Source organism: Nylanderia fulva, unplaced genomic scaffold (assembly GCF_048542155.1).
Source record: "Nylanderia fulva isolate GAGA-0341 unplaced genomic scaffold, ASM4854215v1 Scaffold17, whole genome shotgun sequence".
In the NCBI taxonomy this organism is placed as follows: domain Eukaryota; kingdom Metazoa; phylum Arthropoda; class Insecta; order Hymenoptera; family Formicidae; genus Nylanderia; species Nylanderia fulva.
In genome coordinates, this window is record NW_028189945.1 from 1013307 (window position 1) to 1026523 (window position 13217).

A 13217-nucleotide genomic window follows, 5' to 3' on the forward strand; every position below is an offset into this window, starting at 1 on the left:
CTGAAATTTGAGAAAAAAAATAAAAATTTAATTTTTACCTCCCTCTTTAGAATAAGTCCTGTAATTCCTCAGGGAGGGATATACAAGAAGCGTTTATATAAGAAACCTCCCTTAAGTTTCGACAAAGAATCATCTAAAATTTTTCGCCCTGATTTAGAAACAAAATGTTTAATATGTAAAACTTTGCGCTTTGAAATTTTTAATCGCGCACAAAATTGCGAAACGCATTTGTACAAAGACACGAACCATGCTTAATGTTCTCTCATTAACATCCCGAGGAACATTAGTGCGCACCGACGCATTAAATCTTACTGCCCAATTATTTCTACGGTGTACTGTCTTCGTACCGTCTCTTAAATTTGATCGCGTCGCCATATATTCTTGTACCCTCACCTTGTATTGTACTTTCTCTCTGCTTTTTTCTATTTCTCATTACTTTTCCGTCCAATCTAACCCGTCGTTCTCGGTGTGTCCAACACCTTTTCTTTCTTTTTTTTTTTCTTTTTTATTGTCCAGCGACGTACTCTTTCATTAAATGCGTTACTATCCTCCTATCACTCCCGCAAACTTTGCAGACCTTCTTCCGGCCTTTCTCTCCCTGCCATCAGTTTCTCTCCACTCTCTTTCTCTCGCCATCCCTTTAACTTATTACCGCACCTAAATCTTGCTGTCGACCCGACGTTGAAACTTGCTTTTGCTTGCTAAGTATCTTTACCGATAGCTTTTATATCTCTTTTGCGTTTTTTGCCGTACTATAGTATTCTAATTAACTACAAATATGTGTGCGTTTAGAGAGAAAGCTCGTTAGCTTTTCCACGTAAACGTTACACAGTTTTAACTATATACATTTCCCCGAAGAAACGCGGTGAGAACGTATTTCTCGTCGCAAGTGATGCGGTAAAAGTCAATAAATTGCAAGCAAATAATGGAAACGGACTCTTATTTCGCGACTCACAAAATTTCGCGTTTGGAGTTAAAGCAATCAGATTTGAAATGACGAAACGTGAGCGTTTTATTTTCCGGCTATTTTTCTTTTTTTTTTTTTTTTTTTTTTTTTTCAACATACTGTACGCGTGTATAAATAAGCTGCAACGGCTACCAGCGGCGAAAACTAAAAGCGGTTCTATATTACTATATATGTCCCGATGGCTCCAGCGACAAGGAAATTTTTTCCGGAGACAATCTGCTGGCAGCTCGTCTATCGCGACCAAAAGCGTTTTCACAATGCCGATCAGTCAGAACGGACAAGACCGTTTTGACATTTACTGCGGCATTCGCTACGCCGGATGGTAGACATCAATTACGTCTAATAGATATTCATATCGACAAGGGGCGGATCGATGGACGTCCGATGATTCTCTCTCCTGTTGGGCGTCGCACTTGCTTTCGAATTTAAAGTATTCGCGGACAGGATATCATCCGAAATAAATTTACAACCGCGCGGGTCGCGAGAAAATCGGTCAAATTGTTGACGCTTTTGATATATCAATTCCGAATCATGATTAGCTGTCGGACAATAACGCGACGTGAAAATATAAGCTTTTATCTCCGCACACATGTGTTGTATTTAACTCTCTGACGCTACAAATTTCAAATGTTTGACGCTGTATTAATCGCTGTTCTGCGCTCGAAATTACGAATTGAAATTGCGCATGTCGTGAAAAAGAACCGCCAACATTGATTAAATCCAATTGCTTCGATCGCGAAATTTCACACTGAAAAAATTGTATTTTTGATTTTAAGAATTTACATTTATTTTTATAAATTATCTTTTTATTTAAGAGAGGAATATGTATGTCTCCTCTAAAGATTAGCGTCAGATATAAAATATGATGAAATTATTTATTTTTACATTAACAAATTATAAAAAAGTACATTAATTTACAAAAAAAGACCATAAAGAAAGTATAAACATGGTACATATAAATCAAACATGAGACGGGAGATTAAAACTCTTTTTCGAAAATATTTATTCTACAATGCTGTAATAATATAACCATGTAACGTCAAATGAACGGTCTACACACAACTATTTATTATCATAATCTTTTTAATTTAAGAGCTATTCTTAAATATTTTCACAGAAATCTGTTGAGAGAAATTTTATAATATATATACATACGTACTCTTACTTCCAGAATACAATTTTTTCGGTGCATCCCCGTGTTCTTATCACGTTTTCACGTATAACAGTTAGAGAAGTATATTACAAATGATGTTGAAGTACATACATACTTTAACGTCGCGTGAGACTTTAATACTTTGAAACAATGTCGAAGCGCATTAACTCCTACTAAAGGGCGAAATAATCACTGCGCTTACAATGTAGAAGGTGCAAAGCGAGTTTATGATTCGTAAGCTCCGCTTTTAAACGCGTACTCGTATCTCTCGCGAATCTCTCGCAGCCTCTCGAGCGATCTCTCCTTTGCTCTCAACGTCTTATTTTCCGAGTATGCACACGCACGTCGCGAAAGAACGCCCGTATAATCCATTCGTTCGCGAATTGAAACATCCGCGCGGATCAGACGCAGGTATAGAGAAAGATGAGAGAGAGTGAGAAAGAGAGGGTCGCTTTGGCGGAAATTGCGGATCCGCAATTTACCGGCCCTTTTTTTCGTCCCGGGCGCGCAGTCCCCGGGCGGATGGATGGATAACGAGAAAACTTTTTCGCTCAGAACGCCTCGTGGCCTTTACATTACGTCGTAACGTGCCGCACAACTCACGCTTGTCGTTTTTTGTTCGCGCTCGCCGGTCCATTTCGCGCGATCGAGCGCAATACGTTTTCGCCGGAGGAAAAACATTGCTCTGTCAAACGCGGGCCACGACTACAACGCGGCCATCCCTCGTTCTTCTCTCGTGATGTATAAGCAGAATCGTTTTGCATATTGTTGCCCGCGTCTCGCAGCCGATACCGGATACCGATCGCCGTTCAATATCTTGCGCGACGTGCGATCGATTATCGCTTCGATTGCTTCGTCCACGTCGCGTGCCCGAGATATACACGTTCATTTATTATATCGCGCACGGAATATATTAACGAGAATATATGGACTGCATGTCGAGCATATTTATTAGCCTTCCCCTTACAAAACAAAGTTTATCCGATATTGAATTCTGCACGCCAAATTGCATGCCAAATTCGCGGAGAAATCTCGCAAGAGTCTCGCGATATAATACAAATATTTTTATTTTCGTGAAACTTTACGTACGAGTAAGAAAAATAACTAATTTGATCGAAGAGAGAGAGTCGGAGAAAAATAATTTTTGAAAACAAAATTTTTTAATTGTACACAGAGAGAATTTTCTCTTGTTTGAATTTGAAATCATGGTGTGCGACAATATGGTACTGGAAGAAAATTTTATATAAAAGTTTTTCTTATTAATTTTTACCACAATAAAAAAATTAATATCTATTACAATAAAATAGAAAATATGTTCGATTAATTTTACTATGTACATATTAATATTTTTTATTATACATATATAGGGCTGGTAAATATTAATCGGAGAAATTCTCATAAAATTCTTCCAATTTCATATTGTTCCGCGATTACCATGATTTTCAGGATAAATTCTAAGAAAAAATTCTCTTCGTGCAGAAAAGAATATTTTTTTAAATTAATGTGATTGAATAGAAATGTTCTTAGCATAACATTTTTTAATAATATTTTTCGAAAAAATATCGAGCAAAGCAAAAAACCGCTCTATATATGTTTCACTCATCCTTAGAATCGTTTTTGGGCTGCGAGTAAAAATGTCTAAATTCATCTATTTATCTCTCCTACATGTTTGCAAAGTTTCATAAAAATCAGAATCTTAGAGTTCGCGAGATTCAGTTAATCTGAATCATATATCCATTCTTATCAAAATTATATCATTTTCTCTCAGCATTGGCACAGCTTAATTTGCGTGTTAAATGCTGCGCTCGGATATATACTAGCCGAAAATGGAAATGTTTCTCATTTATTTATGCAAGTTTCTCGTCGATGAGAAACATCGCGTTAATTGCACTTTTATTTCGTGAAAAGAGAGAGAGAGAGAGAGCGAGAAATGGAGAAACACGAGAAAAAAATTATTTATAGGTGCGCATTTTAATACAGTTATACCGCACGCGGCGGTTACGAATTTTCCCATATTTTGCAGCTGAAGCGCATACGTTTGAAGCGCTTTACAAATTTTCCCCCACGGCGCATAATAATTCACCGCGAAACTACATCTACATGATATCCCATCGCCGAGAATTTTCTTTCCGCGTTCGTCATCCGAACGCGTTCCGTCGTCGGCCCGATTGGCATTGCAAATGCATTAATGTATGTGCTCTCGCTCGCGTTCGTCATGCAATTTGCCTTTGTGTATCCCGAAACCTTTCTTCGTCATTCTCTCGCCGGAATTTCAATCTTGAAAATATTTCCCCGCCCGAGAAGTGCCGATCCATATTTTTTTTTTCTCCCTTTATCGCGACACACTCTGTTATAAACGCCCGAAAAACGTCGCTCTTTACTACCCCATTCTTTATAATAAATCTCTTTCTCTCTCTTTTTAGATTCTAATCGCAATTCGCTCGACTAAATGCAACTTCGCGGTCGCGCCCTTATACATTCACCTGAACGCGACAAATCTTCTGGTCTGTTTCCAGCCGCTTTTCCGGAGAGATTCGCCGGCGAAACAGCCGTTTCGCGAGACTTTGAAGCTTAATAATTTTTTTTTTTTTTTTTTTTTTACATTTATGTGTCCCATAACTCATTGAGGGACACACTGTCGCCGGCAAAAGCTTCCGTAACCGTTATTGGTCGCTCGGATCATGTATGTGTGCCCACGCTAACGTAAATCCTCCGTATCTTCGCCATTTTTCCGCTCGACTTCCTTTGTCGCGCGCGCACATAATTTATGATGCCTCTAAATTTACGTAATTTATCGCCCTGTTTAAATCATTTCTGAAATTTTTGCAACAAACAGTATAATTTTGCCCGTCTCGTCTCTACAGTCCGATATTCAACTAGTGTCGCGTGATAAGGACATACTGTATAATTATTTTCCTAACTCGCGCGCAGCTTCATTCGAGCTCTCGCTCGCGTGAGAAAAATTCGGTAAAAAATTCTAACGTGTCTGGTACCCGAGCAAATTCGAGAATATATTAGATCCTTCATGTTTTACTTCGACGATATTATCCTGATGAAAAATTCGTATCGTAATAATTTCCACCGCTAATTAATGCGAAACTTCTATCTGCGGCTATCACAATTAAACGCGTATATGTATACATATATATATATATACACGCGCGAATACGTGGAATCGTGATATTAATTCGCTTCGCTTTAGTGCATGCACGTCTGTCCTTCACTCACATTGTTGCATCCGTAATTTATGACGTAACGAAATTTATTTCGCTTGTTATCATCTCCATGTGCGAGATGATACCTAATGAATATCGCGCTCGTGAGAAATGTAAACAATCCCTTTAGGGTAGCAATTGTCGCGGAAACGAATGAACGTATGCAAATTGTGCGAGCAAGCGGGTACAATCGAGCGCACAAATGTATAACGGAAATAATAAATCAGTAAATCAATGTGGGCGTGTATGTGTGCATTATTGTGTTTACTATCGACTTTAAACAAGCACACAATGCCTGTAATGCGTCTATATATATATATATATATATATATTTGTTAAAACGTTCGTTAAAAACGCGTGTTTAGCAGAGATACGTCGAACATGTATACATATCTAATAAACCTTTTTTTATTAGCCCCGTTTCGTTCGGAGTGCATCGCAGATGAGATCGCGCTATATCCGGTAACACAACCCTTCCCCAGGTAGTGTTCCCATCTACACGTGCGCCGGTAAATGCGGGCCATCAATTTCACTTTGTATCTAGGAGAGAGATTTCGGAATAGCTTCCCGTCTCGTTATTCCGTCGCTCGCTTCCCTCCGTTCTATTGAAGGGGCAAAAAAGAAAACGGACGATTTCACCCTTGCCCTCGGAAACTCCCCAGCTTGTCCCGGAGATCTTTCGCGAAATCCCGGCTCATCGTTCTTGTTACTCTTAAAAGAGAGCACGGGATATTTCAAAAGGAACAAGAAAGAAAGACAAAAAAGGAAAGAGAGAAAATTATTGGGTTGATTCATAAATAAATTTTGTTTTAATTATCAAACGAAATTTTTATATATATACAATTATTTTCAATACAACTTATTTTCTTTTAGAAGAATTTTAAAGGTTTCGGTGCACAGTTTTTTTACAAATTTATCGATCTCGGCATCATTATGAAAATGATTGGGTTGATTTATAAATAAATTTCATTTTAATTAAGAAGCTAAATTTTTATATAAAATTATTTTTAATACATTGTATATATTTTCTATTAATTAAAATATAACTTGTTTACTTTTAGAAAAATTTTAAAGGTTTCGGTGCAAAACAGTTTTTTTACAAATTTATCGATCTCAGCGTCATTAAGAAAATGTTTTTTATTTAACGAATTTTGGAGTGATCTAACAATAAATAGAAGGAAATCTGATGAAGAAAACAAGGAGGATGAGGTAGAACCACAAAAGCTTCAAAATTTTTTCCTTGGTTGTTTCAGTCGAGCGTTATCGTGTAGCAAAATCATATTTTTGCGATTGATGAGTGCTGGTCGCTTTTTCGCAATTTTTTTGCACTCGTTGCAGTTGCTGCACGTATATAACATCTGTTGCGATCGTTTCGATTTAAAAACTCGCAAATTCTCGAACGAAATGATTCAGTCATTATTTATATAGCGAACCTTATTTTAGGAATCAACCCAATAATAACATCTCACGTTTCTTCATTAAAACAAATTACAAAACCTGTAACTGGATCTTAATTTGAACGCCGAATTTCCCTAACAATTTAAAACGAATTTTTTGGAAAAACTTTAGCGAGCATACCTAAAGCCTATTATTTTTGGCAGATCGAGTTCCCGTCGAGTAAATTTCCGACTGCGCTCGCAAAGTTTGGTACGAAAAGTTTTTTTCCGCGTCTCGCAAATAATGAGAATTACGATCACGTCTGCGGGCGACTGATTTCGAAATAAAATTCGTTCTATTCGCCGGGAGATTATAATAATTCACCGGGCACAGTTACACAGTCCGCCCACGAATCGTTCCACGTTCCCATCCTCTTTCCTCCCCAATCCAGAAAGGACCAGACAGAGGCAATAATCCAGCCATAAGTCTCATCCCATCGTGCAGATAAGATTATTGCGCGACTATTACTCGAACCGAATAGCACACTTGATTGAAACTTGGGAAGGGATCCGAAACGTGATGTATGTTGATTGATCAACTTGATTTCCACGTTAATTAAGAGAAAGATTTTTATTAATTATTACTGACAAACTTTAAGGATTATTATCTGTTTAATTAAGAGAGTAAGAATTTACGAATTTATTTCTTACCATAGTATGTTAAATAAATAAAATATGTTAGACATATACGAATACGTAAAATATAATATAACAAAGATAAATTCATCATTAGAGTCATTTTCATACATTACAGTGCGTGTATGTACACAGCACGCCAAACAATAGCTGTGTAATTTTCTAAAATGTTGGGTTAGCTCTTATGTTGCTGGCTGTATGATGTTTTATTATCCCAAATTAGTGCGGACATGCATCATTGAAGTAACGCAATGCAACTTGTTTCAAAAGATGAATGCATTTGCGTTAAAATATTCATAAAGAAATATAATTAATAAAATTAATTTTCTCTCGTAGAGAGACGGATTGCTGTGCAAAATTTAAAAGCTCCGAATTAAAGCGCCATTTAAATCGATCCAATTTAATATTTAAATTTTACCAATTTTGGTCACACTCCAAATTGCATCGATTCCAACACGGTTAAAGCATCCCGTGTGAATTTCAACGGTCGTCGAAAGATTTTAACAGCGAATTGTTGGCGGAGTAAATGGAAGTTGAAAGAACCGAGAGGTTTATATCTCGAATTTTCTCATCTATTTATCACGATTATTTTCGCGTCTACGCTTTCATTCATAAATAGCTGTGCCAATGCATTATGCATCGCAGAAGATGTCACGGCTATAACGATGTATAACGTGTGTATATGAAATATGAAAAACTGCGATATATTATATTATAATTATCCCATCATAATTTTTTAACAGATTATTACACGAATTATTTGGCATCATCATTGATAGTTGCTCAAAATTACATGATTTTTAATTCAATGACGTCGATTATAGATTTACTACGCAGATAGAATTTTCTCTTAAAATTTATCCAGATGAAAGTTATGCTAATCGTAGGACAATAGGGTATTGAAAGAATTTTATAATATAAAAGTTTCTCTGATTAATATTGACCACAATAAAAAATATTAATATCCACCATACTAAGATACAAAATACGTTCGTTTAATTTTATTATGTACATATTAATATTTTTTATTGCGGTAAATATTAATCGGAGAAACTCTTATAAAATTTTTCCAATGTCATATTATCTCACGATTATTACAATATAATTTTCAGAAAAAATTCTAAGAGAAAATTCTCTCCGTGTATAATTAATTGAATCATTAGGACCTATGCAACATTTTACTTATATTTTTTTACTTATATTGCAAGGTGTATCGAAGCTTTTTTCGTTGTAAATCACCTTGTATAACGCAAGTGAGAGAGAAATTTTCTGTAAATCCACCGCGGACAGAACTGATTTCGTTTGTGTGGAACGATGAGGAGAAACGGTAAAAGACCGGGGTCTCGAAGAGAGAAATGACTCTGGTACTTGCATCCGCCATCCACGCGAATCTTTTCATCGAAGCATGCGCCCCCGTGCATGTGTTTCCATTTTCTTGCGATCTCGCTAAACTCCTCCAGCCGCGCGTACCCGTAATGGGAATTTATTTCCAACTACGTGATAGCTCTCGCCCGGGGAATACGAAAATGAACGCCGCAATCGTAAAATAACAAGCTGCGCCATGAACCGGGACGGACGTGCTCGTACATACGAAATTTTTGCAACCCTCTCTCTCTCTCTCTGTCGCTCATTTAAATTCACATATTTTATTTTATAGATTTTATTTTTTAATTATATCGACTCGACGCGCGCTCGATATCTTCATCTTTATTAATATTTCTATCCGGAAAAATCAATTATAATATCGTCGATCGGAACAAAATTCGCAGACTCATGAAGCTAAATTAATATTTCATCCCACGTCATCGCTGTCATCCCGAGGGATTTTATGGGAACTTCGATAAGCGCCGATTGTTATCGGCAGTCGCATGACGCGCATTTAATTTTTAATGCAATTGGAAGTGCCCAATTGAATAGCTCTCATTTTTGCTTCCCCTTCTTCCTCTTTCTCTCTCTCTCTCTCTTTCTCTCTGATCTCCCTAATTCTCTCTCATGCTTCTTAATGCGGATGCATTTTTTCTTCCGGCGAAGACGCAATGCTCCGGATCGTTAATAGAAATTTGTAATTGCCAACATGAATCGCAGAACGGTTATTTCAATGAACGAACTTTTCCCAATCGCGCACAAAGGTGCAATTAGGAAGTCGACAAACGAGATTTATCGATCCTTCCGACATAATTGCTTTCAAGATGCGACCAAATAGCAATTTTTCCCGCTCCGTTATGTCGCGAGATGTATATAATCGTGGGATGCACGAGAAATGGGAAAAATCCTGTTTCTCAACAAGCTTCTTTTAAAATATAATAAATATGCGCAACTAAACAAGCGAATTATTATAATTCACTTTTCGTGCAATTGGATTATCCAAATATGTAAAGATCTTCTTGATACCTCACATTTACATATTTTATTTTTTTTTTCTTCTGGTCTCATCTTTTTTATTTTCTATCTGTCTTTGTGTTTCTATTATCGCGACGTTTTCATCAAACGCGAGGATCGGAACTCGCCCTTTTTGAATGCGGCGTTTTTTAATCACCTGGCTGTTTAAGGACGGTTGCATCCTTCGAATCACTTACTCGTCTCCGACGCGTGTTGGAGATGAGATGGATATTGAGTGCAAGCGCTTTCGAGAGCTCAGCTCTGTCTGTTACTCGGAGATCCATGTGCGAAGAACTGAGAGTGATATATCGCGGACAGACATTACGCGTTGCGCATATTTTAGAAAAACTTGCCCGGATATCGAGAAACAACGGAGGGAGAAAGAGATTGAACATTCTTTTATTCAATTTTAAAGCTATCCCTGGACGTAAAATCGATAAACCGCGGCCTGATGCACTGCCTGAGGTACGATGAAATTGATAAACATAGAAATGTAACATCGATATAGCTGAAGTCGATAAGACTTGATGAACATCGATGTCTAAGAATAGCTTTGGAGTCGATGTTGATGGACCGAAAGAAAGTTACACGGATGAAAAATTGTATTCTCATTTGAAGAATTTCTCACTTATTTTTGGAATATCCTGTTCTGCTTCGAAGAATCTTCTAAAGATGATATCAAATATTTTTAATTTATGAAAATGAAATATATTATTTAATTTATGATAATGAAATAATAGCAAGGAAATATTATAAAAAAGATGTAATTATACATGTAGATCGAACATGAGGCATGAGACTTATTTTTATTATGTTATACGTTACTTCCTCGCGATCATTTCTCTTAAGTCGCTTTTAACTTCGATCTCATAATAAATTAAAACCATTCAGTGACAAACACTGCACTGCATTATAAATTATATATAATCATATGCAGACAGATTATTAGGCTCAAACACATTTTTTATGTTGAAATATTACTTTACAGTCATGTTTTCTGCGTTTGGTAATTTTTATATTTTTCTTATAAAAGATTGAAGATTTTTTGACTTATAGAGATTATTCGCAAATAAGTATTTTAATTATGAAAATCCATATTGCATCAAGTAATCACTGCACTCATAATGTTTCTGTCATATTATCGCTAATATTGATTGATTTTATAATATTATTTTTGTACGAACCTGAATAATTGTTGTATATTACGGACAATAATTTATCTTATTTTAATTAAATTATAATTGTTGCTTGACGACACAGTGTTTCTAAACAACTGTCAAAATTTTGAGATTTAGAAAACAAGTGATATATTGTATTCATATATAAATATTAAAATATAATTTTAGTCTTCCATGTGTTATAATTAAGCTTGCTTTCTCAAATATAAATTAAAACAATAAAGTAAAAAAATATACGATCATTTATTAACAAAGAATATATTTTTAGTTTCAGAGAATGTTGTATAAACACTTAAAAATATGCATTATAAAGGGGATTTTAGAATTTCTACGAATCCTCTTACTCGTACAATTTTTTTAGTCTTAAAAAACCTATTCCTCTTCTTCTCCAAAGATATTAAATTCAGTCTATTACTCTTGTTGCAGGAGTTGAACAGCCGGCACTTGGATCCCGTGGAAGTGTTTCGCGGTATACCTTATGCCGCACCTCCGATAGGAGAGTTAAGATTTCGACCTCCGATCTCGCCCATTCCTTGGAACGGCGTCAAACTGGCGGATACCTTCGGCGCGGTATGTCCGCAAAACTATCCGGATCTATCCAATGACACTGCTGCGCTTCTGCAAATGCCGCACGGCAGATATCAGCAGCTGAAAAGAATGACCGTATTTTTGACCAATCAGAGCGAGGACTGCCTCTTCCTCAACCTGTATATACCCGGAAGCGGTAAGTTTATACATACGTATATCGCGTATTTAGTTAATTATATTGTTAGTGTCAAATATTTAATTTTATAAACGAGACTTAATTAAGATCCACCATTTGGCGTAATATCTCGGATGTGTAGAATTTTTTATTGTAAGAGAAGGGCAAGGTCACACGATAAATTATGTCTTAAAAGGGGCTATGCAAAATTACGTTTCTATTGTCGCCCAAAGTACCTCCCTGGTAACGCAAAGTTCCTCAGTTCTGACAGAGTAAAAGGGGATAATAAGTTTTAATGAAAGTCTTTATTCTTCGGGAAGATAGTGAAGCTACTCTCCACATTGAGTTAATGAAAGTTCAACCTTTACTACCTGCATAAATAATTTATTTTTCGCATCTTATTATCACTCATTTAAGCGACATAGGTCACGAAGATTGCCACTTGATTATCAATTCCCGACTTAATTTTCATCCCAAGAGAAACGTATACATTAATATGCGTCCTTTTATTGCTTCGAAGAAAGTTTTTGAAGAACACTGTTATAAAAACTGATAGCGTTGAATGGACGGAGCGAAGGCGTTCGAGCGTTGAAAAAGCGCGCGAGCGAGAAAAGGAATCAAACCAATTTTTCGCTCAAAATTACACGTCGTGGTGATGCGATCGACCGAGATTAATGCCGGGTGACTGAAAAAAAAATTACATGGCGGAAAATAACGTATTACCGTACGGAACTGATGTAAAGTTTCGTGGTTGGCGACGGTGACGGCGGTATAATTTCGGCCCCCGAAATTTTGGACTACATTATCTATCGGTGCCGACAATTTATGCGTCCGTATAGTATTACGTGGCGCAAGTTGCTTCCTAAAGTAATTAGTCCTAAAGTAATTAGTACCTTTATGCAGGGTATCAACCCTCGGGAGCAGCCGCATGCGTTGCGTCACACGTTTCCGGGCCCGCGATGAAAGATAAACGTGAATTTGCAACGTAAAGCTGCATCCTATGCAACGCGTAATCTCGGGTTAAAATATAAAAAGAAAAGCATTCAGAATTTTGCGAGTTACGCGAATATTATGGAACCGCAGTGCACAGTTTTGCAAATAAAGGTGATCCTCGATTAAATGTCCATTAGAAAAAAAGAGCGATTCTATAAACAAACTAAGAAACGTGATTTTATAAAAGCTTATAAAAGCTATAAAAGCAATATAATGACTCTAGTTTAATCTTGTGACGTCTACTCAAAATTCTTTAAAAGTCAATCTAATTTTTTTTAATGAAACTATCTGAATTTTTTTTAATTTCTCGCAATATAAAAAAATTATAAAAGTAGAATTGCCAGAAGGTGAATAGTTTACGAGATATTTTATATTTTAATTTGACATAATTCTACATAAATCATGAAATGAAAATATCTTGTAAAATATTTATTTTTCAGTTATTTTATTTCAATACGCACAAAATAATAAAGAATTAATTGATGCAAAGAAAGCATATATTGTTGTTTTTAAGAAAAAATAAATATATAATTTGCAACTGGCTACATATTTTTTCT

The 13217-nt window shown here is 36.2% G+C and overlaps 1 protein-coding gene across 4 annotated transcripts in view; it reads left to right on the forward strand.

Moving 5' to 3' along the window:
• Window positions 1-13217, forward strand: part of NLG-5 (neuroligin 5) — a 220342-nt gene that overhangs the window by 177877 nt on the left and 29248 nt on the right. For all 4 annotated transcript variants that reach the window (XM_085481105.1, XM_029311968.2, XM_029311969.2 and 1 more), the window contains one exon: window positions 11391-11688. In XM_085481105.1, coding sequence (XP_085337231.1) covers window positions 11391-11688 — 298 coding nt within the window. The remainder of the gene's footprint in view (window positions 1-11390; window positions 11689-13217) is intronic.